The 27,418-nt window shown below is 39.1% G+C and overlaps 1 protein-coding gene across 2 annotated transcripts in view; it reads right to left on the reverse strand.

Annotated features, from left to right (window-relative positions):
• The window catches only part of TAF4B (TATA-box binding protein associated factor 4b), a 70,378-nt gene that overhangs the window by 17,733 nt on the left and 25,227 nt on the right, over positions 1-27,418 (reverse strand). For both annotated transcript variants that reach the window (XM_042808916.1, XM_042808917.1), the window contains exons 7-13: positions 26,530-27,105; positions 21,661-21,796; positions 21,036-21,141; positions 15,248-15,420; positions 12,311-12,441; positions 7,100-7,225; positions 6,076-6,132 (exon numbers count right to left, since the gene is read on the reverse strand). In XM_042808916.1, the coding sequence (XP_042664850.1) occupies positions 6,076-6,132; positions 7,100-7,225; positions 12,311-12,441; positions 15,248-15,420; positions 21,036-21,141; positions 21,661-21,796; positions 26,530-27,105 (1,305 nt within the window). The remainder of the gene's footprint in view (positions 1-6,075; positions 6,133-7,099; positions 7,226-12,310; positions 12,442-15,247; positions 15,421-21,035; positions 21,142-21,660; positions 21,797-26,529; positions 27,106-27,418) is intronic.

Below are 27,418 nucleotides of genomic sequence, written 5' to 3' on the forward strand. Positions count from 1 at the left end.
CATCCCATTCTCAGTTGCTTCTTCCCTTTCATTGTCTTTGGAAGAAAGCTTTCCAATTTTCTGCACTCCCTTTAAGCATTTTAAGGAACTTGTGACAAAAATGAAAAACAAACCTTAAAAATCTGTTTTCGGTTCTGTGTCTCTCATACTGGTTGTCATAAAGCTCAATAAGCATTACTGCCTCTGGCCCCTACCTTTCCTATACAAAATGTTCTGCCCTACAGGTTGAATGCTGCTGAATAGCAGTTCTCATACGGGGGGTATTCTCTGAAGAAAACTGACATTTGAAGGCAGCATATTTAAACATTTACCATCCTCTCCTCTTCCTATAATGCAATTTCTCTTCTTGCAATTGCTTTCTTTCAAACTGTTTTAATTAGCCATACAACTAGTTTCTGACTGACTTTTCCCTCTGTTGTAATTTAAAAGTAGAAAGACAGAACAGCACGCACTGAGTTGATATGCAGCCTAACTTACAGGGTACTACCAACTACTGTAGATTTCTTCCAAGTTAATACTCCACATAGATGCTTCAGTGGCAAAACAGGCCTGAAAGTAGCTGCATCCTCCAAAACCAGATGCCTTAAATATTTATACCATAAAGGCTGCATAATATTTTGGAAATTTTAGCAACACAACCATGCAGCAATCAACCACAGGTTAGAAAAAAATTGAAAAGTTTTATTTTGCTTCTCCTTCAGTAGATACTCGACATTTTGTAACGTATAAATAACTGGTACCTACAGATTTAAATAAAGATTTAAAGAAAAAATCCAGGAGTTAGGAAGTTACTGCACCCTAATTTTGCCCATTCTTATTAAGAATTTCTCAGGTTTGGATTGCCTATTTCATTTTACTGGCTTTTTAACAAATACTGATGTATTTCTGTGCTCCAGAACAACTGGAGTATGCTCAACCTCTGCATCCCATCAGTTTGCCTTACTTAGAGGCCCAGAGAAGTTCCTGTGTGTCTAGCATCCAGCAGCAAGAGCATCAAGCTCTCTTTATGCATGTTGTTAGACACAGCTGAGGCTACTTTTATTGTGAGGCCAATAAAAGGCTACAGCACCCTGCCAAAGCTATCGGCTTCCCCATAGTTTTCATTGTTTCTGATGCTATTTGTGAGAAGACTGCTCATCATTGCCATCGGACCTGCATTACCACAACAGAAGAAATGGACTTGGGGGTGTCGATCGATACTCAGCTGAACATGAGCCAGCAGTGTGCTCAGGTGGCCAAGCAGGCCAATGGCATCCTGACTAGTATCAGAAATAGTGTTGCCAGCAGCAGCAGGGAAACGATCATCCCCCTGTACTCAGCCCTGATGAGGCTGCATCTGGAGTACCGTGCTCAGTTTTGGCTGCCCCACTACAAGACAGACATTGAGGCTCTTGAGCATGTCCACAAAAGGGCAAAAAAACTGTGAGAGGTCTGGAGCACAGGTCTGAGGGGAGCAGCTGAGGGAACTTGATTGCTTAGCGTGGAGAACAGGAGGCTCAGGGGAGACCTTACCACTCTACAACTGCCTCAAAAGAAGCTGTGGCAAGTTGAGGGTCAGCCTCTTCTCCGATATAACTAGTCACAGGATAAGGAGGAATGGCCTCAAGTTGCACCAGCAGAGATACAGGTTGGATGTTAGGTAAAATTTCTTCTCCAAAAGAGTGGTCAACTACTGGAATGGGCTGCCCAGGGAGGCAACGGACTCACCATCCCTGAAGGTGTTCAAAAAATCTTTTTCTTATTGCAGGGAAAAAAAAAAAAAACACACCACCAAAAAACCAACAAACAATTATGCCTATTCGACAATCATGCTTTTTCAAATACCATAGAAGCAGGTAAGAAACACCACAGAAAAATAAAGACAATATAAATCAGGTAATTAAGTTGAAGCTCTCAGGAAGTCAATGAAAGCTCATGAAAAGCCCATTTATGGCAGTGACATCTTATTTGCTTTTTTGCACTGGAAAGGAAACTGAAGAATTTTATTTTATCCTGCCACAAGAGTAGTCTTACAGAATTCCAACTGTTAGATTCAGAAAACTAAATATAGAAGCAGCAGAAGAGTTGTGGGTAGGAAAGGAAACGATTCAATAGCTCGAAAATTGAGAGATGGAGATGGTAGGGAGAAGAATTGAGTTAGAGTTATTTGAGAATGTGAGGGGAGAAAGAAAGAGTTAGGATGGACACACGAAATAAAGTGAGATGATTTTTGAAAAAAGATAATACAGAACGACAGCATTTCCAGCCATTAGATAACTCCCAGGAATGCACTGGAATCATGCTGACTTCAGTGTTTTCTGTGGGGTTTATTTTGTCTTTACAGAAAAGTAGTGTTCAATCTTTTCCTCCAAAACAGTTAATGAGAAAGGTAAATTGAATTTTCTCAGTATCTCATCTGCTGCCATCTTTTAACATCTGCACCAAAATCATAATAAAATAACTTGTAGGAACAAAGAACTAGAAAGACCTGTGAAGTCATCAGAATACAAAGTTGCCAGAATAGCCAGGGAGGAACCAAGCAAGTTTGCTGTTTATCATCAGGTAGGCACTCCACGTGCTCTTCCCCTTGTTCAATATGCAGCTGCTCACCTTTTTCACTGCAGGGTGCATCAAGGTAAGAACAGAGGTGAAGGCCACTAATATGGATTAAACAAAGATGCTATCAGTATCATACCTGCTCACCTGCTTAACGTGAAGAAGCACTCTTGCACACACAAAATCCGAATGGCTTGCCCAGTTTCCACCTTAAACTTCCTACAGCTGTAGTACAAACAGACTCACTTTTCAAGATGACAAAGAACAAAAAAAAATAAGAGTTTGAATTTAAGTTTACAGTACACTGATGCATACTGCCATTTTTACAGGTCGTCTTTGATGTACTATGCATATACCATGCTTGCTGACTTGATAGCATCCTACACTTACTTAAGTGGTCTCCTTTCAGAAAAAGAAAGGAAGCTAGAGACAAGCTGTAAATACAACTATAATAATTGCATCAATTGAATATTGTTTATAACTAGAAGTATAGTTGGAAGTAGAACATGGAGTATCAGAAAGCACCTGAAAAAAATTGAATTTTAAAAGTACAAGCATCAAGGACAGAGCAAGGACTGCATCTCTCTCAGTTTGAACCTGCAGCTAAGGGTGAATGAAAAGCAGGGGCAATTCATCCAGGCTTTGGAAATGCAGTTATACAAAGAGCTGGCCTATGAGGTAAGTAAGGATAAAATCCTTGAGTGGATAAAGGAGCAGCTTCAGGCAAGCCTAGCAGCTGTCTCAGAAAGAATGTGCACTTTCTGTAGCTATTAAAATTTGCTGAAACAGATGAAAGGGAGAAGTCAAAGACTTAATTCATAGCCAGCTATGTAGCCTAAGAATATAGCAAAACAAATGATTTATCATAAGGGAAGTTTTAGGTAATAGGTCATGTGAAAAGGGACAAGAAGGTCACAGCAATTACATATAGTCTTTTAGATAAAAGAATCCACTACCAAGTCTCTGGATGCACTTCCAGCAATTTCAAGAAGCTGCCCCCAGCTACTGGATGACAGTACATCCTGGATTTAAAAGTATTCATTGTTACAATATACACCCTATATTTTGGGAAACACTGCTTTAGAAAACATCCAGAATGTCCAGTGCCATTGCCCCACAGTCTTTCCCTAGTCCCAGCAGGTCACCATTAGCATACAGAAGATAGCTCTGAGGAAGGAAGACCCATATTCATTCTTTAAGACCTACAAAGGGACAATTAGATTAGCCTTTCTAGTGGATACTCAACCACAGTTGCCTGGAAGGGATTCGATTCCAGCTGAGAGATAAATTGCAATTCCTACCTTTGGTGTGCTAGGAACAGGCTACACTCATAGCTTGACCAGTAAGAATGACAATGGTGAGCCTTTTCAGGCTTTCATCCCAGCACATCCTACAACTAGTTTTAGGTTTAGGATGTTTGTTAATTTCAATTTTGCTCTTATTGCAGACCTACTTGCACTTGCATTTTTGTACTGAGCTAACCATCAATAAAGTGTCAAGACTGACCAGTTTCATGTGGGCTCCTTACAACTTAACCTTGAAACAGACGAAAGAAAGCACCAGGAAGGTGGGTCTCCTGCACTGCTCATGAAATCTGGTGAAGTTCTGCCTGCCCCATACTCTTGGAGAGCATAGGGTAAGGCAATACCCACGAAAAGATCTTCATTGTCTAAAGTGGCATATCTGCCTGCTTTTCCTATGATGAAGCAGTTGGAGACCACCCCGCGATTGGCAAAGCACAGACAAAACGCAGGACAAGCACGATTAAGGCAGTGCTAATCCAGCACAAGATAAGATATAGGAAAGATATCTTTCCTGTATATATCTTCATAAGATATATGAACTAGAGGATTTTATACTCAAGCAGTCCTCTCCACTCTGTTGGCTACTTATTTGTATACCTAGAAGAACCAAAGTACACTGTTAAATTTCCTCCTTCTAAATATCTTGAGTCATGGAATATTTTTCAAGACCCTCTATGCTATTGTTCAAAGGCAAAGAGAAAAGTAGTTGCATAAACTAATTGCTAAAATGCAGGTTTGCAATGGTTCAATAAAAAAAACTACAAAAACAATCATATGATCTAGAAGTAAGGCCACCTACAAGACAAGACAAATCAGCGTTTACCCACTGATTGTTGAACCTGGTGGCAACGAGGGAAACTGGAAAGGGCTTTAAGGCAACTTCTGTACTGGCTGATTATTCTGTAAGCATGAAAAAGGAGTTGTAAGAAGGGAAAAGGAATTAAAAGATAGATAGTAAAGCAAGTTTTCTCTCCTCTCATTTTACAAATTTCTTCTACTTTGGTGCAAATCCAGAGCATTGATTCTAATACTATTTTACTGGATTTCCATTTGTTTTGCCCCAGCTCCTACATTAATCCAAACAATAAGGGCCTTTAAAGCATTCATAAATAACCTGCTGCTGCTCCTGGCACCTAGGAGCCAAGTGCAGCAATGTTAAGCAACAACAAATTTCATAGTTCAAGAGGCACAGTTAAGGAAAAAGGTTGCTCAGAAAATCACACTCATTTAGCACAAAGATCCTTAAAAATTGCATGAAATCAGTCAAGTAACTATAGAAACCAATTTCTTCAGCTCTGTATCACACGTCTCACACCTCAATTGTCTTTATTATCATCTGCTGTCAGATCCTTAATCAGAAATGTGAACAGGCTTGATGATTTATTCAGCAGGGAAAAGAATCTGTAGGTCAAGTGAAAAATTTCACACACACATACACACACATCTTCCACCTTAGGTACTTTCATTTCATTCCGTTCCCAGTAGCTCTGGGGGCAACTCCAGTGAGATCCAATATTAAGGCTCAATTAAAATAAGCTCCAATTAGTGGAGCTTTTTTCTCTCAGGCTAGAAAAGTCAGGAAATGGATATTGGGAAATGTAAAAAGTCAGCTACTGAGAGGAGGCTGCAGACATAAATGAACTTATTTGTTGATTTCTACAGTTGCTATGCAGAGGCCTCTGGGAGTAAAAGCTTAACCAGTCTAAGCTATAAACTAAAACCCCTGCAGCTAAACATGAACTGTGTGAAACAAGGGCTCCATTCCAGAACAGAAAACTGCTGGGCCCAGAAAATTAAAAGCCAGAGGCGTTTTCCATTTAAACTAAATCCCAGTACCGCCTCCCAGCCAAAGAATTATAAGCAGTATCAGATTTACAAAACGAACAATTACCCTGGAAAAATGTAGCCTATTGTACAGTCCCAGATGCTAAATCTCAAAGTTTCTTTTTTTTTTTTTTCTAATCCCACATTATATTCCTACCAAGTGTACTGCTGTAGTTTACAAAGAGCCATTTCTAAACAAGACTAGAACTACGAAAATAAAATGTTGAAAGAGATCTCATAACTCATTGACCTCGTTTAAAGCACTGCCCTTGCCTGTAGCAGTTCCTGTCCTTCCCCAAGGCCTCTGCAAATGGTATGCAACAGCAAAATAAACCCTGACCTAATTGCCAGGACAGGGCTGCCAACCTTCTCTCAGCACACAAAGGCAAGCATGGTAACTTGAAAGACCTACCTCTTTCACTTTCTGCTTTAAACGCAGATGCTCTGGATCTTCTTTATTGGAACGGCTCTACCAAAGGAACAAGAAAAAGATTGAATAGGAATTACTAGCATCCAAACACCACAGCATACATACATTAAATATTTAATAAATGACAATTTTCTCCTGTGATTGAAAGATTTTGCTCCAGGGGCGAATGCCTCAATCCAAACTGGCTCCCCTCCCCCTCCACATACATACACCCTCCCCTCCCCCTCCCCCCATCTGGGCTGGCTGCCTCTGCTCTAGCCTGAAGCAAGATTAAACTGAAAATGATGCTAACGCTGTCAGTCAGGTCCAGTCTAGGCATGATGCTGTTCATGTCAGCAGCAGACACTTACAAAGGACAGGAAGTGCAGGAAAGAAAAGGAGTCATAATTCTGTACTTCTGCAAGTACAACTTGATTCTTTCCAGTCTGGATTACATTTCCACCCAAGGGGATCCAGAAGTCAGGTCAAAAACAAAACAACAAAATAGGAGAGGATCGAGTCTCATGTGATTGTGCAAGATCTACTGATTTGTTGGAGTTTTTTTGTTGCTGTTTGCTTGTTTTCTTTTCTGCTCTTGTGGGGAGAGAAGTGGGAAGGATACTTATTTCTGTTCTGATTCTCAGATGCAAGTGTACCAGCTCCAAGTTGAACTCTCTGATCTAACTACAGAAAAGAAATATACTTGTCAGGGCAGCAAATCTCCCCAAATTCCAGGTGTGGAGAAGGACAAGGGCATTTTTTGAACTCAAAACTGATCCATAAATGAAGTTTATGGCTATGCAAATATTACTTTTATTTCATTTTGTCCAGAAGGAATAATCAAAAGAAGAGCTCACTCTTACCTGAAAGAATTCCTTACCTACTTACCTGAAAGAATTCCTACGGTTTTTAGAAGAATGTAAAAAGCCTTAAACCCTTTTCTGTATGGTTTGAGTTATCCTAAACATTAAAGACTAGTTATAAGGCCAGTGTTTCAGCTCTGAAAAGCAAGAAATGATGTTCTTACCTTGGCTGCTCGTAGCAACATTTCACGTTCCTCTTCATCCTTTCTTTGCTTTTCTAGGTGATCAAGCTTTTCAAGAAATTTTAGCTGTGCTCTGGTGTCACTAGATACAATGTATGTATCACTCCCCTGAAAAGAGAATTTTGTTAGACAGGGCTTTTTATACACCACTAGAACTAATAAATGGAATCAGCCTGAAAATAATGCTGTTTTTTCAAGCTGAGAAACGTAAGATGCTTTAGAAAGACTTCAGGTGGTATCTCCTCTCCACTCAAGCATGCTTCTTTGGATCTGTGACTAGCAAGAGGTTATGGAGCAATTGACAAAATTAACACCTCATTCTACTGTCTATTGACTATAATAATATTACAATGGTAGTCTTTATGAAAGGCTATCATAAATTTCATAACCAGTAAACAAACAAGATTGTCTTCTGGATGGATTATTAAGAGGAAAAAGAACAGAACTGAGAAGAGATCATCATACACTTTCCCATTTAAAGACAGTGGATAAAAACATAAGACCCAAACTTTTGAAGTTTTTGCCATTTAATCCAGAACTTGAAGTAAACCTTGCCTGGTGGGGAATAAAACTGGTTATATCAATTTTGTGGTGGGGAATGTGAGGTGATTGTACATAATTTATTGTAGCTCCAGAAATATATATTTCTGCATCAGGGGATGCTTTCAAATCACGGAATAGTTTATGTTGAGAGGTGATCTGTAAAGTCACCTGATCCAATGTCCAGCTCAAAGTTGGGCCAAATGAATATTATTGACTGGTTGTAACACTAACTGAACATGTATGCGTTCAAACAAGACTACAGTTATTTTAGTATGTACATAGATATAAACAGATAGCAATCAGTAGTTTGCTTTTCTTATCATTTTTTTTCCCCTTTGGAAAGACTAAGTAACTTAGATTTAGCTTGTCTCAAAAGGAAGAACAACAGAACGAAAGATCTAAAATGCTGTCAGCCACGAAAATCTATTTTTTTACTGCTTCTGCTCTTCTGCATTGGGTATTGAATTATACACATTGGACAAAGGACATCAAGCAAAACAAGATACTTATTTAAACCACTCTAATGTACATCCTAGAGTTTTCTGTCTCTGTTATTTTGTGATCTTCTCTTTTCCTGATACATTTATATTTAGGCTTTTAGCAACCAAACATATGTATTTTCAGCAATCCTTCCTTATACTCCATCCAATCTCACACTTAAATGAAGCAACTCTGACATGCAATTCTTATGGAACAAGCACAGGATGTTTTACAGGTATATTCTAAGGGAGGGTGTACTTTACATATATAAACTATCAGTGACTTCAATTTCCAAAAACTTAAGTTTTCAGACACAGTATACTCAGACCCTTCTTCCCACATTCAGATACTTCTAAAAGTTGGAAGAAAAGTAAAAGTCACATTGTGAGTCACTGCTGTCTTCCAAACTCAATTCTCACAATTCAGACAAAGCATGAAATCAATCCCTCTTCTTGTATTCTGTTTGCTCCTTTCAGTGAGCCACCACATTGTCACGTATCACCAATTGTGGCTCAGACCACACCATGTGTTGCAACTAAGGAGACTTTGTCCTTCTCAAGAAGAGTCCGTGGTTCTGCAAAACAGTCTGACAAGCCTTTCTCTTCCCTCTTGTTACTGCTCTCAACTTTTTACTGCTCCCCACAAAACACACACTCCATGAGTCAGCCTCAGCTCAAGTACAATTTGTTTTGGAGCAGTAGTTTATAATCCACCACCATGCTGCAATCCTTTTAACAGGACAAAGAAGAAAGCCATATTACCAGAAGATTATTTTTTGAAGTTTAGAAACGCTTCATTCTGGAATGTTGAAAGTCAGAGTTAGATGATTACATTTTTAAAGTCCAATCAAAGACTCGATGCCAATTAGTGATGCAAGCCACCCAATGAGAAGTACCCCGATGCAGTATCATAAAACCATAGGGGACAAGAACTAGGAGGATTTATTTATTTATTTTACACAATTTTTACTCAATAACAGAGGCTTAACACGTCTGAAGTTTCTTAAGAACCTCCAGTTACATTTTGTCCTTTCTATGCAACAAGCTTATTCTATTTTCTGTTAGCACTGTCATTGCTTAGACAGAAAATGCTACATTGTATATGTTCTATACCTGCACATACCTTGTAACCTCTACTGTTATGAGGAAGCAAGCTAGATTAGTTTTTGTTCATATAAATGGATGAATTTCTTCACACAAGGCCAGACAGACCTCACCTACAGTAGTGTGACCCCTGCAAAAACTGAAGTTACACACAGGTTGTAATTAGGGAGAGAATCTGAGGATTTAAGTTAGTGACAAGTAATGCAAGTAACTACAATACAGAGCATGCCTAAATATGTGAGCATATCCAACAACAAATTAAAGGGAAAGCTGTACACCTTGTTCACAGTTTGCAAGCTCCTTTCTAGACTGTCATGTACTTCTAAATGAATTTGAAATCTAAGGTATTTCCAGTTTGGTACTAGGAAAGTATTCTATGTCAAGAGGTACAGAAAAAAAATACACATGCGGAAGCTTCATTCTTTTCAGTCCTCCAGGAGTGAAGCTGGAAGAATCCCATACAGAACAGTTCTTCTCCAGGAGCTGAACAATTCAAAGCATGTTGAAAAGCCTTGCTGAGGACAGAGTACGGACACAAGAGGTTACGGAGGATCAGCTACTCTGCGGGAACTTACTGAGCTTCAGCTTTACCTAAGCCAAGTTAAAAGCAGAAAAGTCTCTAATCCTCTCAGGAGTTACTTCTCTCTGCAGTTTGATGGGTTAGAGGTGGGCAGGGGGCAAGGGAAAGAAAAGAAGAAAAGAAATGCTGACACTTTTCACATCAAGGAACATTTACAGCAGAGTTTACCCCTTTAACCAAAGGAGCTGCAACATCATATTGCCATACTGACAGGATGGTCTAGGCTGCCATACTTCATTGATACTGCACACTAAGACAATGTTGTCATTAAACCAGGTTTACAACAGCATACAACTCTCAAAGCCAGGAGTTCATGGCTCCAAATACAGGAAACATAGAACAGTTGTCTGATACTGTGCTAAACCCAATCCACAACAAAAACATTTTTAATCACTACACAGTTTAGCTGTCACTATTAATTCTGGTCTTGGCTATCATATGATGTCACAGGCACACTCATACCTCAGCAGCTCTCCAGATCACAGAAGAGAAGCAGCTGAGGAATGGAACCATTTAGCTGACTGTCTTTATTGTCTTACTAGGCCTTTCCCAAGGAATCGCAGTAAGAGCTGCAGAACAGACATCAGCTTATAGCAATTTAAAAGGCTATTCCCTGCTTTGGATACAGATCACCATAACAGTTCAACACTAATTAAATTAGTAACTTACAATTACAATTAAGTGTGTGGCTTTTCTTTTTCTTTTCTTTTTAAGCAAAAAATGGCAAAAGTGGGAAAGTCTACACAGTAGCAAGCTGTGATACAAAGCCTTTAACCTGCCAAATCTCTTTGAAAGGCTAGTCATCAGATGAAAGCTGCTAGGCACAAGCCTAATACAATACAAAAGGTCTCCCTGGTATTAACCCATGAATTACTAACTTTCACAACAGCTTCTACCCTAGTATAGTTACCTTGATTTCACCACATCTGTCACGATACTCTCTTTTTCTAATGAATATATGCCAATAAAAAGCCCTGGGGGGCAACTATCCAACCCTCATGTAAAGTGTCAGGATGATTTTCTGAAATGCATGGAGTCCACAGAGTCTATAGCCTAGAGGGATAAAAGACAGCAGTGGCAAGCACTGGGGGAGATAGAATACAGGCCTATACAAATACACACCAGTGCACTAAGACCCTGAAGTGTTCTGCTCTTGAACATAGATTTCTAAAAGCCTATCAGCATATTTGCAATATTATTCGTGTGAGAATAATCACAAGTGCAATCTTCCAGAGTATTCACCTGTAATCTAATACCACCTTCCTACTGAAAAAGGACACCTGTGCCTCTAAGATTATTATGACCAGTACAGTTTTTTCCTCTTTTTTTTTTCTTCTTTTTTTTTTTTTTCTTTTTTGAGAAGAAGTTTATTGCAGTCATACAATCTTATCTTCGCTTCTGGCAATTCAATCATATCAAAACCAACCAGATTTCACTCTGTTTTCATTGAGGAAAGTCAGTCTCTCCAAGCCCACTGTCCAAAAAACCCTCTTGCCATCTTTGGCATTTATAAGGCACTGAGTCCTACCAGAGCCCCTCAAGACTTCAGCTTCCACCTCACTTCAGCTCACAGATATACTGCACTGCCTACTTTGAAGACAACACAGAACAAAGTTTTCTCATAAAAACTGTACACATCTTCTGCACTGAATTTTTAAAAAACTCTTCTGGCAAGGAATGGCATGCTCAGTTGCTCTGGATGTCATTATAATACTTCAAATTTTCCAAACAGTTCCTGCTCTTTAATACTGCTTCTTCATTATCTAGAAACCTATAAAAAGAATCCTATTAAAAAAATAACTCCTATCCTGTCAGTTGATTGCTCTTATTATATTGAAATAAAGTTCCTGTTTGATACTGAAAAAAAAAAATACAAATTCATACCTTTGTTTGTAAAGAAAAGTCTCAAAGTGCTAGCTTGGTCTTTTGTAAGTTAATGCTTCCTATTCGTACCACACTGGCTCAATGATATCAGACCTCCTTCATACTCAGTGAAGTTAATACCACAGGAAGGAGGCTTTCAGTAACACTGGAGGTACAAAAATCCCTGAGACTAACATCAAAGGGACTCTACTTTCACATGGAACTGAAAATAAAACACTCAAATTCTCCAGGCCTTTTGCTGAGAAGTACCATGGTTCCATCAGCAGCAAACAAAATAAGCAAATGCAAGCCCCTAAATCAATCCAACGACCAATAGCTTTATGTTTACCATGTAAAAGGGAGATTTTTACATGACAGCCACCATTTCTATGGAAAACTACAAATGCCTTTACATTTGGTTTTAAGAGTGCTTATCTAACAAGTTGAATGGAAAGTATAAAGAATAGTTAGAGGCTATTAAACAGTTAAAGAAAATCAGCCTTCGGTAGACACTGAAAAGAATCACATATTGCATATGATGTACCTATGCTTGGAAGAAGTTTAGCTTGAAGGCGGTAAAGCAGGAAAACTTTGGCACAAAACTTGCTTAATGATTTCCTTTACCTTATGGGTTGATACTCTGTGCTGAGCAATTACAGTTAGTTTTTCTAGGAGCCCTCGTAATCTTTCCTGTGTAGCATGGGAGATCAAGTTCACAACATCAGAGTTAAGTTCCATAATGTCATGCCTTTTACCTGTGGAAGCAGAGAAAATCCATTACGTGTTTTAGTAGTAGCTGATAATTGAAATAATTAGCACAGCAGGTATTCTGTTCCCCCTGGAAGTCATACCCATTATGAATAAAGGTTTGGAGATTATGATTTTCCTGGTAAAGTCACAACTTCAAAGATCTTAGACACTACATTAATAAAACTTAGCCTGGAGCTTCAGAAAATATAGACATTGTTTCACTTAGCCTCTAGAATCACTCTCCTTGCAAGGTCATTTATAGGACAAAGTTAATAAGAACACAAATCAAGCTTCATGTTCAGGGATGGGGAGATGTGGTAGCTGTAGAAATTAGTGCCATATTCTGTTAATTTCAGTAATTAAAAAAAATAGAGAATTACATTTTGCCCTGCTTGACACCACACTTGTTAACAACTCATCACATTTATTCGATGAACAGGGAAGATTTTCGCAGTGCTCTCCAAGCATATGAGACCCAGGCATCCTCTCACCTACCTCGACCAACCAGTCCACAGCAGACTGACCCAGCTATCCTAAGGTAGAAGCTTTAAAAACAAAGACATAAACCAACTGGGGTCATCGTGCCTTCAACCCATTTCTCTCTGGCTGACGCCACTCTCCCTGTTCACTGACAAGTACTGCTATTCCTCTGCACTTCAGCAGCTGCTTTTGAGGCTGCCCAGACCCCATGCTCAGGGTGAGATGCCACCTCGCACCTTCCTGCAGGCTGCAATGGAGCAGCATGCCTGTGGTTGACACAGTGCAGCTCCATCAGGACACCTGGAAAGCACTGCCTTGTGGGTAAGGCTGACAGTGCTTTCACACACTTTCTGCACAGTACCTACCAGAAGCTCTTTTCCTTGCCCCTCATAGCATTTGCAATAGCTGTTAAGACTTTATGATGCAATGCATAATAGCATTCAAAATCCATTTTGGTATTTATTGCCAAGTGAAGTGTTAAGAATGGATAAACAGTACACTGTAAAAAACTAATCACCTATTTCACCTGCCTTTATTATATATTTTCAGTTAGAGTAGCAAGTCGGGGACAATCTACAATGTTTTCTCACACTATGATCAAAATGTTCTCCCTGTTGAATTCACATGGTAAATATTAGACTGTACTTCAGTTGAGTGCAAAGCACATTTTGCTCAAGCATCTTTTAATGCTTCCTCCATAATTTACCACTAGACAATCAGGACACATGAAACTTCAGTTTAAGACCAGAATTAAATTCCCCCAACCCTCAAAACCACCCTCCACATACACTTCCTGAACAGAAGAGGGATCTCAGCTAAGGAACATAAGCATTTATTTTCTAAGTTGTTGTAATCCCTGACAGTACTCCTTGCCTCACTATCAAAACATTTTTCATTAATAATAATTCATGTCATAAACGTACAACAGCTATCATGCAAGTCTTGAAAGAGTTGTATTTATGTTTTCCATCTTTAAATAAGTTACTTGAACATCACAAAACAGTTGTTGTACAAGCATGTGGGGGTTTTTTTTGTTTGTTTTGCTTTGTTTTTGGTTTTCAGAGCTCTGTTTTTCCTTATGTGTACTGCCTGGATAACTAGATAACCTTCTACTAAACTATGAGAAAAGCTTCTATGCTCCAGTTCCAATGTATATATTCCCCTTTCAATTAGTAACACAGCACTACCTTCACTAAACCATACCCTATGTATTTCAAACTGCAGATCTGTGCCAGTGCAGAGTACATGGAGTATGAAGTATAGGAAAGTAGCATATAGAATTTGCAAGATACATGCTTTTCACAGGCTAGTTGCATTGCTTGGACTGGGAATAAGTTGCACATAGAAACAGGAAGTCTTTCTGATCATCTAACAAGACCACTTGTATTATGGCTTGAATTATGGCTGCACATATTAACTGAGGGCTTTATATTATAGATGCTGAGCTGCTAAACTCACTGTTACAGAATGGCAAGCTACCAAGCAGGGAACAGGAATAAGGCACTGAAAAATATCCAGCTTGCTGTAAACAATGCAGTGCTATACAAATGCACACTCCACTCCCTGCTTTGACATAACATACATTCCACAGCATTATCCACTCATACAGACAGATAACTAACATCTCCTTTTGTATGTAACTCAATGAAAGAGTTTTCCATAGAGGGAGTCATAAGCAAAAGCCTGCCCTGTGCACGTAAGGTAGATGAGTCACCATCCCTGAATGTGTTTTAAAACTGTCTAGATGTGGTGCACAGGCACATGATTCAGTGATGGGTTGTTAGAGTTAGGTTAGTATGGTTGAGGTTGGACTTGATGATCTTTGAGGTCTCTTCCAACCTGAGCAATTCTGCGATTCTATCAGCAGCATGAAATTTCTTCCTAACCACAGGGGCAGGATCTGCAACCTTGGTCAGCAGAATATATACAACCCCAACCGGCTAAGGAATGCACATGTTTTTAGAGAAGTCAGTTTAATGTATCCAATTAGGAGCTGCAGGAATAGAAAAGCATACTTCAGCATGTGAAATTAACATCTGTACATTTTTTATGTACTCCACTAAATGTAAGAGCAGTAGTAGCTAACTTCTTGTAAGTAAAAGTGGCACCAGTTTGTCTTCTCTCCTATTGCGCTTCAATCTTCTACATAAAAAAAAAAAAAAAAATCGAAGATTATTTCTCTACTAGAAGAGGTCGATATATTCAGTAGAAACACATGAATGAAGTTGACAGATCTTAGAGTTCTGACTCCTTCAAAGACGAGAGTCTGGCTAATGAAAGAGGCAAGGACACACTACATCAACACATACTAATCACATGTTTTATTCTCACCGATGTTCAAAATCTTCTTCTGAAGTGCTTCAGAAAACAGAAAAGGTTCATCTGCACAAGAGCGGATCACAGTACCAATGAGCTCTGAATTTGTGGCCAGAATGCATGCGCTCTCTTCATTAATGTTGACTCCAGCCATGGAAGTCACATCATTTATGTCATCTTCATCTTTTCTAAAGAGAAACACAACATTTTATGCTTCATTCAGAATGGATACAAAGAAAAGGGCGCTTCTATCAACAAGTATGTTCACATATTTTGGAGGCTACCTCTATACTACAGGTTTTTGGTGTGGAAGCGTTTAGGTAAAGAAGCCTCACAACAAGCCTTCACAATTCATTCAAGTTTCTCAAATGTTAGTTTGACTAATGTCTCAGTTGCTAGGTATGCAAATCCTTTAGAAGAAACTTAAATTCTGAATAACCTTGTAAACAAAGGGCTGAGGTAAACCACGGTTTAAAATTCCCATGAGATTCCCCATCTCCACCACTGATCTTACAGCAGTGGTATTTATTAGCAGTATTTATTATTCAGAAGTCAAGGTTCCTCTTGGAGTTATTAAAGTCACAAGTTAAATTGAAATTTGTTATAAAAACACAATTTACTGAATAGCAACAAGTGTAGAATAAACTTGAACATTTGTTAAACTATAAGCAAGGCAATTTTCTAACAGATATGCCTGTCCTACAAACTGAAGACAGCAGGAAAAGTGTATTGGCACAAAGCTGATTTCTACTTCTTTTTTCAGAGTTCCCTTCTTGTCTGTATGCTACAGTCAACTCAGATCTTCCTCTCTGAATCAGCTCTATTGTACAGCACGTGGCATCCTCCACACCGCGTGCAGACACTTCTGAAGAACAGTGGCAGAGATCTAGTTCTCAGCATTCCCATGTAAGCTGGATTCTGTTGAAGCTCATAATAAAAATCCAACTGTGGAACTTTGGACTAACAAAGCTAGAGCTTCCTGCCATCATGGTAAAGCCCACATTAAGCAAATAGTTTGCATGTTTCAGCTTTAAGATCGATCTTGTAAGCTAAAATACTTAATAAATCTCGTATGTGAAATTTTTGGAGAAGTTTTGCAATGAAACAATTTAAGTTATTTTCAGAAAGCTTTAGATCATAAAGAGAAAGCCTTTTTGCTTCACAAAGTGACAAAGGCTGTAATGTTGGCTTCGAGGGTTTAGAATAGAAGCCTGCAGTATTAATTCAGATAAGCTGTTGGAAACACTCAATTTGAACGTCTTTTGATTTGAGAAAAAGGAGTCTTTGCAAAGGTGTTCTCTGATGAAGTCCACCTTCAGAAAGCACTGTATTGCCTAAGTAACTATTGAATCAGGAGCAGGTTAGAAACTTCCTATTCCTAGATGAAATGGGATCTCTTGGAGAATGCTTTCTGATTAGCAATAGGTATAAATTGAATTTATTGGAAAATGGGTTGGGTTTTAGTGATGCTCAAAAGATGCAAGAAAGTGATGTTTGTTTTTCCTTAAATTATAGATTTTTCTTTTTCGGACTTTAATGGCATTCTATGGTGTAAGACTTCTCCCACAATATTATGAAGAGGAGGCAAGGAAATTAATCCAGCCTTCCCCTACCCTTCCTGCCTTTCATTTGTATACTTGCATGCCAGACAGCTTCTGTATAATTTGCTTAGGGAAAAGGAGACCAACAGATTCTCAAATCAGTTTCGTACAGTAAGTCTTACCTAGACATAGCTTCCTGACCAGGCTTGTGCCTCAGATTCATCACACTAAAAAAAGGACCCTTGTTTATGGAGTCTACATTAGGATGCTTGTAGCACAGGTAAACTATTATACCATTTCAGTTTTTAATCTGGCTACATACTCCAAATACTCAAGAAGGCAACAAGTAACCTTTTGGACTATACATCTAGCTACAATTCTATGTTTCACCTCACATTATCAAGTAACTATTTTTTTCTATATTTCCAATCATTATCTCTCTTACGAGTGCACACGCATGAGAACTCAAGTAGCCATCTCTACCCATGCTGGTTCTGAAGACCAATTCTAACTTCATTACTGCAGACATAAGACTGCATTAAGTTACTAGCTTTGATGAAAGATTCTTTTGCATTTAGAAAAACACCGCTGCACTTATTTTACTTAGCTCAAAGAATGCACCACAAATTTCCCCTAGCAATAGTGCTCACTAGCAAATAACATAAGTTTCAGAAGCCAAATGAAATCTGCACTCTTTACTGTTCATTTTATCTTGTTATTTTAACAAAACTCAATCATTTTAGGCATTGTACCATGTATTTAGAGTGAACTATTAAAACCATTCCAGCAAAGTGATAAACGAAAAATATTCTAGAACACACATGGAGGTGTTTGGTTAGCTGCTGACTTGCTTTCATCTTCAGCAAAACCTCCACAAAGTCCATCATCTTTATCACAGTCATTAATACTTTTCTGCATTTGCTCATATCACATCCAGAGGTCAACAAGTCCTAGCTGTTACAGATCTCCAGTGATTAAAGTTGTCAGGACAAACAATAAAACAGAATGCTCTGCTGTCAATGTTATCCTGTATGGAGTCATATTTGACATTCAAATTGAATACTCAATTGGAGAAATATGTTCAAGCAATGCAGATGTACTTCCTATGTTACAGATTTGGCTGTAGTGACTGAAAAGTGAGTCTGTGGCACCCTCTGGTGTTTGAACAATGCATTTATTTTCTTCACATTCAATTTTCTAGTTACTCAATGATTTACTTATTTTTTTTTTAATAGTAAAAGTGAAAACTACAGAAATATACTTAACCCAAACTTCCGTGCACTACCACAGACAACTACAGGGGACAGAACAATTCCAGCAGAGCAAGAGTCACCAGCACTCCTGATCACCATGGGCAGGACAAGAGGCTGCCGAGATTTTTCCACTCTGCTATCTCACTCCTACTTGACTAGCAGTTCTGATTTCTGGAACTTCCCAATCTAAATTTTCAAGTCAGCTGTATCCATTTTTGAAAATAACAGATACAACAGGTGCAAGAAATGCACAAGTAGTTTAAGAGGTGAATATGCACCTTTTTTTTTTCCCCCCCAGGGTGCTCCAGTATATAGTAGCTTTGTTGTTCAACAAAGCAAAGGGCAAGGTTTTGCACTTGGGTCAAGGTAATCCCAGATATGTATACAAACTGGGAGAACTCTTTGAGAGTAACCCTGCTGAGAAAGACTTAGGGTTCCAGTTGATTAAAAATGTAATGAGTCAGCAGTGTGCGTTTGCAGCCTGGAAGGCCAACAGTATCCTGGGTTCTATCAGAAGGGCGGGTGCCCAGAAGGGCGAGGGAGGCAATTGTTCCCTTCCACTCTGTCCTCACGAGGCCTCAGTTGGAGCACTATGTCCAACTCTGTGGTCCCCAACAAAGGAAAGATAAGGAGCTTTTGGAAAGCATCCATAGGAGGGCCGTGAAGATAATCAAAGGGCTGGAACACCTCCCCTATGAAGATAGGCTGCAATATTTAAAGCAAATTCACAAATATGAAGGAAATCAACTTTTTACATGGGTAGACAGTGACAGGATAAAGGGGAATGGTTTTAAATTAACACAAGGGAGATTCAGATGAGATGTCAGGGGGAAGTGTTTTGGTTTTTTTTTTTTTTTACTGAGAGTGGTGAGGTGCTGGAACAGGTTGCCCAGGGAATTTATAAATGCCCCATCCCCAGAGGTAGTTAAAGTCAGGCTGGATGGGACCTTGGGCAATCTGATCTAGTACTTTACTTAGAAGTTGGCAACCTTGGCTGTAGCAGGGAGGTTGGAACTTAATCCTTGAGCACCCTACAATCCAAGCCATTCTATGAGTCTGGGATACTTTACCAGATAAGTAGAACAGTTATACAACTCTTGATGCTTGCTTTTAAACCAGACCGCTCCTTACAGTGCATTCTACAGGACAACCGACTCTCAGTGATGTGCAAGGTTAGCTGAAATCTTACTTTTTCTAGGAAGACTTTTCAAAATTGAAACAAGAAAATCACCCCTTCCCATTCTCATCTCTAGCAATCAAAAAATAAACACTGTGGAGTACTGCATCCAGTTCTGATCTCCCCAGCTCAAGAAAGACAGGGATCTTCTAGAGAGAGTCCAGTGGGTTCGAAGAAGATTAAGGAGTATCTCCCTTACGAGAAAAGACTGAGAGACATGGGACTGTTTAGCCTAGAGAAGAGAAGACAGAGAGGGGATTTTATCACCTAATGGCCATGTCTCAAGCAGATGGGGACAGGCTCTTTTTGTTGGTGCTCAGTGAGGGGAAAAGGGGTTGTAACAGGCACAACCAAAAATACAGGAAATTCCTGTATCACATCAGTTACGAAAACATGCTCTCTGTCCATAACAAATCCCATCACAAAACCTGAAAGGGGGCCATCGTGTTCTCTACCTCATTCATCAGCTGGCTGATGGATCATAAACCAGGAAAATTAGCTTTGCTAGGAATAATAAATGACAGAAGAGAGCAAACTACTTCAGGACTCAATGGGGAAAGTCTATTGTCAAGGCTAGAATAATGCTAACTGATGCCAGGCCTGCTTGGTTGCATTGGTGAGTACAAGAATCAAGAAGATATCTGAAGAGATAAATTCTTCAGGGATGAGAAATTTATTAGAAAAGAGTAGGTTAAGCTAGAGATTTCAAACCTGAGTTGTCGAGTACTTCAGCTAATTACAAATTCATAGTCCAGCAGAGCAGAAATCCATCTTGGATCACATTGCAGAAGCACAGTTTTTTCTAAATACTCTAAAAGCCTGACAAGATAGAACCTCAAGAAACTCAGTTCAAACTTCTTCATCCTAGAAAGTTAATTTATTTTTTACTGGAGGAGCACAGAAAAATCTCATTCCTAGGGAGGATTGGGTTTTGCTTTTTGAAATATTTATCAGGCGTTTTGTTGGCTGTTTTTTTTTGTTTGTTTGTTTGTTTTTATTTGTTTTTGTTTGGGTATGCATCAGAATACACATAGCCATAGCTTTCAAACAATGAGAAGTCAATGGGTCAAAAGCACAAAGGTGTCATGTCTGCTTTTACTTCTGGAAGACTAATTTCAAGTTTGCCTTAAAGTCTTAAAGCTAATAACGCATAATTATGGCAGCCTATTACTATTTCAACATTAGATTCTAGAGCTACAAAAAAAGTATCATTTCTCCTTTTTAAAAGTTAATCAGTTATTAGAACTAGAAGCTTTAAGCATTCTTCAAATCTGAAAGCCTAGAGAACATGCCAGAAGCCACAATTAGAGGTGTAGTCAAAGATTTCCACCTCTACATATAGGAACAAGCTTGCATGAAGAGTTAATAAAAGATATGTAATACAGCACACAGCTTTAAACAGGTTGCTAGCCAGTCCAAATTGCAGCTCAATGCTATCTGGCTGTCCATAAGAAGTAGTAGTTATATCTGACTTAATACTACGGAGAGCTTTTAATACAGGGTAACTTTAGTTAGCAGTACTCACAGGATCAAGATCAATGTCTCCTCTACAAATGAAAAACTGATACATACTGATGTACACCGTTTGGGTAATTACACTCTTGAAATAACAACGAAAAACCCAACTCACTGAGACAGTTATCCTATATTAGGAATAAGATCTACTACAAGGTCTGAGTTCTTAGATTCCTGTTTGACAATTTATATTATAAGATAAAAACACCAATCATAAGTCTCTAAAGAAAGCTGCTTTTATCTGGGCTCTATTCCCTCTTCTATATGTGCTGTTTCTTTTGTTCCTTCCTGTAGTAAACTATATTGTTTATTTTTACCTGAAGGATGTTGTTCCATTCTCTTTTATTTTAGTTTTCTGAAGAGGAGATGCTTGAAGCGACAGAATTTTATTTCCTGGCAGGGTAACTTGTTTCAGAACAGAGCCTAAAACAAAACAAAGAACATGCCATAGCAGAAAGCAAAATGCTTTTTAATGCTGTTTAATCAGTTCATACTTCTAACAAAGGTACTGCAGACTCAGTAACAACCAGGAAACCAGACACTCTAAAGTGCTACATTCTGTAAGGCCAAAAATCCTACCCTCTCAAACACCCTCCTCTGTTCTGACTAGTGAGAGGTTTAAGTGAAAACTTGTTGGCTGCGACAAAAACTTATGTTATGATCAACCTGGATCTGCTGAAGGAAAAAGTCTCTTGACACAATTCTCAAGATTACGGCAGTTCAAAGTTTACTGCAAGGATCTTACAGTATTTTAAAAATTAAATTGCTATGGAGGCAACAGAACTGGACATGGTGCTGAGCTTCTTATTGGGATTCCTAAAACAGAACTGAATGCCCCAGTATAAAACACCTTCTTACTTCCCTGCAATCTACCAACAGCCCACACTTATTTTTACACCTCAGTAGTGTTCGCCCTTCTCCATTACAAAAGTTTCTCCATACCAGCAGGAAATTGGTTTGTTTGAACAAGCGTATTCAGTGGCATTCTCTTCTCAACAGGTGTCTGAAGAGTCAGTGTTGAGGACTGTGGAAGTGTGGATACTTGCTTTACTATGGTTCCTGGTGGTTGTTGGACTACCTGCAAGTGGGATAACAAATACGAAGAGTGAAAAGAGTGAAACAAATATACAGAGAGGTAGATAGTATCAACATGTTCACTCCGTCAGAAGTGCTGCAGGGCATGCATGTATGCCTAGCTCTCAGTTTATAAAAAACAGCATGCTCAAAGAAAAATTACTTTCAACTTTAAAGTCAAGAAACAATATCTTAATGACTAGTGTCGAGCTTAAAGCTTATTCAGCAAGCTCTAACAGGCATTTCATCCCTACTCTCAGTAGCTATATCAGGAAAATTTCACTGAATTCTACAGTCTGCTACGCTAAGAACCTTTCCTAAGCTTTTCTTAACAGGCTACCAATTGAATATTGAGACTGTCTGCCAACAAGCTTAAAACAGTAGGTATCACACACATCTAGTTTAACAAAAAATAAAAATCACCAAAACAAACAGAAGCCTTGCATGAAATTCTTTTCCTTTAGTGAAGAGTACAGACTATGAAGTTACTGACGCATTTTTGGAGCTGGAAGGTCAACTGTAAATTGAGATGCCAAGTTTTGAAGTGTTAAACAAAAGTACATGAAATGCACCAGTTAGATGGAACATAAGTACTAACTAGCAACACCTGTACTGAGGTGTTTGCCTCTGTGCAAAAACAGTAGTGCACTGCTGAAGGGTAAAAAGGGAAGGGCTGATAGTGTTGTTTAAAGAGGCTCTTGAAAGAAACACAACCTGACAGCAGGATGTCATCACAGCACAGACCTAAAGGCACAGCCTGTAAATACTAATTCTTCCTCTTCAGGGGTAACCATTAAAATGCAAGAAAGCAACAGTGATATCCCCAAAGCTTCATTTCCAAGGCTTCTAGCCAGCAGAAATGTGGACTGCAGCTTTTGATATATCCTCTGCAAAAGCTCTTAATTACAAGTTGCAGAAAGACCTTTTCACCAAGGATTAAAAGTTACCAAAATTACTAACATTTTCAGATTGAATCCTAGCTGGTTAGAGGCAAGAAGTCAACAGAAAAATGGTTGAGAAAACACATTCTCTGCTTTTTAAGTCTAATTTCAGAAAGACTAAAGAATGCTCAAGCAGTGTTTGTATTTAAATAAACTATACAAGTTTAGAATTAAATGTGAAGAATTGACATTTATTGCTCTTAGAAATTAGACTGTCTCCTTCTGCCAACTAACTTCAGATTTAATCAGCAAACATCATGAGCACCAGAAAACCACATGTTCACAAGAAAATGTGCTCTGCATCTGAAGATGTCAAGGTACACTGCCCAACAGCTCCAGTTATAATATGCTGCTTATAGCATCATGATTTGACAAAACAGTGGTAATGTAGAACAACTGAGCTGAAGGTGGTGTTCAAAAACTAGACAAAGAACACACCATTCTCGAGGAAAAAACACAAGATGCATATCTCTCTACGTTTTTATGCAGATGAAACAACCATAGGAATACAGACACTGATTGTGGACAAAGTCTCACACACAGAGCACTTCATCACAAACAAGTACAAACACTAATGTTTGCTTCTATTTGTTTTTAACCAAGACACAATTTGATCTTTCTGAAAAGATCCAGCTTCTGTACGCTGGAAGTCAAAAACGTTAAGAACACAATTTATATGTTCAGATAATTACTGAACAACCAAGCAGCTTGGACAAACTACTCACAGGATCTGCCAGCGTCCATACTGACAGGCACCTAGAGATCTTCCCTACCGTCAGTGAGCATGGTGCTTCATCTTCAGCATACAAAAAACTGAAACAGCACAGGAGGAAGCATAAGTATTCAAGATTAAGGTGTGGCAGACATAAGAACAGATGGGCAATGTTAAATCAATAGCCTAGATGGAGACTGGAAAAATATATCAAGTGACTGATGAGACTAGATCAACCTGAAACTAGAAAGGATGCACTGGCAGTAAAGCTGCTTTTGTCTGCCATTCTAGACGCTAGGCTAGCAAAAGCTGAAAGTCCTTGGAACCAGCAAAGGGTAACAATTCTAGAAATTTCAACAAGGATCTAATGCCAGTAACTAAAATTCTACAAAAAAAGGTATCTATAAGAAAAAGAGTTACTGTCTCTTTTTTTCTTCAGGTTAGTATTCCTTAAGGAAATTGAAAGAGACATCAGAATAAAGAGCAGCAACACTGAAAGTGCAATTCAACACCCAGCTGACAGCTCAGAAACAGCTGCCTGAGAGAGACCTGAGCTTCAGCCACCAGCAGTAGCAAGTGAGCACACCTTACCGGTGGCTGTGGGGACTGCACCACAAAGCTCTTGTTCTTAATGCTTTAAGTTGCAGTTTCATTAGAAGTCAGCAGCTGGTAACAAACTTCGATTTACCATGTTTACTGAGACAAAGCAATGCTATGGCAAGACACGCTTTATTTCTCAGGTGAAAAATCTTTGCTAATAAATGCACTTAAATTAGTTCACATTAAGGAAAGAAGTCACAGGGAGGGTAACCTGCAGAGTGTGCAGCTGCTGGGAAGACAGCACAGACACTCAATCCAGTTCCAACAGCATCCCATAAGAGCAGATCCCTCAGAGTCCACCATACAGACAGAGTTGTGATAATCATGTTCCAGAAAAGAAAGAGCTGCATGCTGCATCACTCCCATCACAGTTTTAATACGAAATCACTGCAGTGTTGAAATCTGAAGCATCAATGGCATTACAATAGAACTGGCACATGAATGCACAGAAGATGCTCCCTTAAATTCCTTGAGCACAAGAAAGACAAATTAGAAACGGACATGCAGAGAGAATGCATGGCATCAGACAGCCCTGAGGGCCAGAAAGGAAAAAAAATTGCTGGCAGCACTGCATGGACAGATTTGCACAGCTGGCATGTGCTTCCTTTCAGTTGGCAGCAGGACCCTTCTCTTTAGGGAGGCAAGATCCTGATTTGTTTTCTTGTGGGAACAGGCAGACCCTCTTCCTTTTAAAAGACAAAGCATCAGGGAAGTCCTAGAAAATGCAGCCACTTCCATCAGCTTGCTCCTTGTGCTTACTGGCTGCCTGAACAAACACCAGCATCCTGATATGGCTGAGCTGCCAGTGGTCAACTAAACCCTCCAACTACATCTAAGACCAAAATTAAACACCATTTTTTAAGAGAAATTATTTTAACTGCTGTGCTTGGGATCTACTTAAACTAGATTAAAATATGCTCTATATTTTACATAATATAAGTCAATGTTTATAACACAGAATAAAGAAAAGCAATTCATTAAGGATGCCACGCTGCAGTATCGAAGGAGGCAGAAGTCATTTCGTGGGTTCAACAAAATTGTATTCACAAAGCATCTTAACTCCCCAGTGCAGAGTTACGTTTCCTCATCTAGTTGTACAGATGGTCAATCTTTCCCCTGAATTACATGCCTTACCATGGAGCCAACAAACATTCTCCAGCCTTTGTACAGCCTAAGCAGCTCTCATTTTCTTCTGGCTGGAATTTCAAATTTAGTCCTTGAAGAAAAGGTACCAATTCTTTTTCCAATTTGGCTCTAGCTACTACTATCCAAGTTTGTTACTGCTTAGTTTTTTTAAGAAACACTCATAAAAAGGATCCTCCCCTATATAGTTCAATATTTTGCTCTTCATTAAATCTGAAGAGGTGAAAACCTGGTAGAATTAGCTCTTTACTAAGAATAATTCCTATATTATATTTTCCTTAAGCATTTGGAAAGGAAGAAAACAAATACAAAGTACTTCAGTGAATCTGAATACTATTAAATCAGGAATATACAGTAAACAAACTACAATGGAAATTCACACAGTACTATACTACTACACCTGATGTAAGCAAATTTAGCTTCAGAGGAAGCATATTTTTCCTTTGTTTGAAGGAACACATTTTTACAAGGAAGTTCTATACAAGAAGTTATTTATCTGCCAAAAGATGATTGTTCTCCCAATTTTCCATGCAGGTAAACTACTTACACAACAGACTCCTCATTATCTCAAAATCTAACTTATTTCACAACGTTGCTCTGTTGGACATATACCAGTGGATCCACATTTTCTGATATTTACCATTAGCATCCATAAGAAGTTAACCTATGCCAAGAAGAAATGTTAACGCATTGTTTTCAGGAGTATTGTTTTAACACGCCTGTTCCTCCTGGAATTTATTATCTATTGAGGCCTAATAGAAAAAAGTAAACTTTGGATGACATGATGACTAACATATCTTAGTAAAAGTGGGGGTCAGAATTCTCCTCTGAAAAGCTCCTCGAGCTAGTTCATACCTTTCAGTTAGTGTATCACTACATATCATCAAGTCACCTATTTCTGAAGAGTGCAGTGTCTATAAAGGTAGGGAGACTGGAATCCTTGGGGGTCAACACAGGCACAGCCCACACAGGGCATCTGATAGTAATTAACATAAGGATCCCATCAATTTCTTTTTCTGACACAAGCATTTCCTGCCTTTTCTTTCATATACCAAACTAGCACAGCTGCATGCACACCAGGAGTCCAAACACATGTTCTCTCACGTTTCAATCTGGATGCTCAGTCTGGTGGAACAGTGGTCAGTACATCTTGCAGTAGACCTCACAGTCTGGCTTTAGATTGACCTTTTCAACAACTGCACAACATCCACAACTATCTCAGAACTGGTTAAATCATGACAGGCTAGCTTCATATGACAAAAGAACACTTCTAAGATGCAAACTGACAAAATGTTAAGAGTCAAATAAAAGAAGCCCAGTTATAGAGGAAATTAATCTTACCAACTGTTTCACTTTAACCACCTGCTGAGTGGTCACTGGCTGTGCAACGATGGAGTTGGGCTGTGAGATTTTAATACTGATGGGGGTGCCCATGACAGGTTTCAAAGGCTGGAGAGGGGTTGCTGCTGAGGATGCCACTGTAGAGACGAGCACTGGCTTTACAGACTGGAGAGATGATGTTGCTACTGCAGAGGTAAAGACTGGCTTTACGGTTTGGATAGCAGTGAGCCCTGATTTCGATATTGTTGTGGTGAGGACAGAAGGTGCAGGACGAAGAGAGGCTGTCACCACTGCAGATGCAGGAACAGGCTTCATAGCCTGCAGAGAGGCTGTCACTGATGCACTGGAAAGGACTGGTTTTATAACAGGAGCGGCTGTAACTGCTGTGGGGGCAGACACTGGTTTTATAACAGGAAGAGAATTGGTTGCTACAGGTGAGGTTACCACTGCTGTGGAAGGAGTTAGTGCAGAAGTACAAGTTGAAACGGCTTCTTGGGTCGGAGCAGGCTGCTGCATACACTGCTGGATAAAACTCTGAGCATTTGGCATTAGCTGCCGTAAGGCAAGCATACTTTTCTAGAAGACAAAAAGAAAAAAACAACAGAACAACACTAGAAGAGTCTTCAACAATAGCGAATATTACATTAGCAACTGAACCCACTTCCTCACATTCCAATTTAATTTCTTAACATCAGGAAATAATCTGATTATTCCAAACAAAATATTTTGCTAGAATTCATAGAAGAAACACAAGTATTCTTGAAATGATGGAGATAAGTTAAGAATCACCAACATAGGTTGAATAAAGACAACAGTCACCGTGTCTTCAGTACCTGGATGCAAACAGTACCTATGGAGACATTTGTTTCCAAGTTTCTTCTGTTTAGAA

Source organism: Centrocercus urophasianus, unplaced genomic scaffold (genome assembly GCF_019232065.1).
Source record: "Centrocercus urophasianus isolate 14NV4802_14NV808 unplaced genomic scaffold, USGS_Curo_1.0 seq_11, whole genome shotgun sequence".
In the NCBI taxonomy this organism is placed as follows: domain Eukaryota; kingdom Metazoa; phylum Chordata; class Aves; order Galliformes; family Phasianidae; genus Centrocercus; species Centrocercus urophasianus.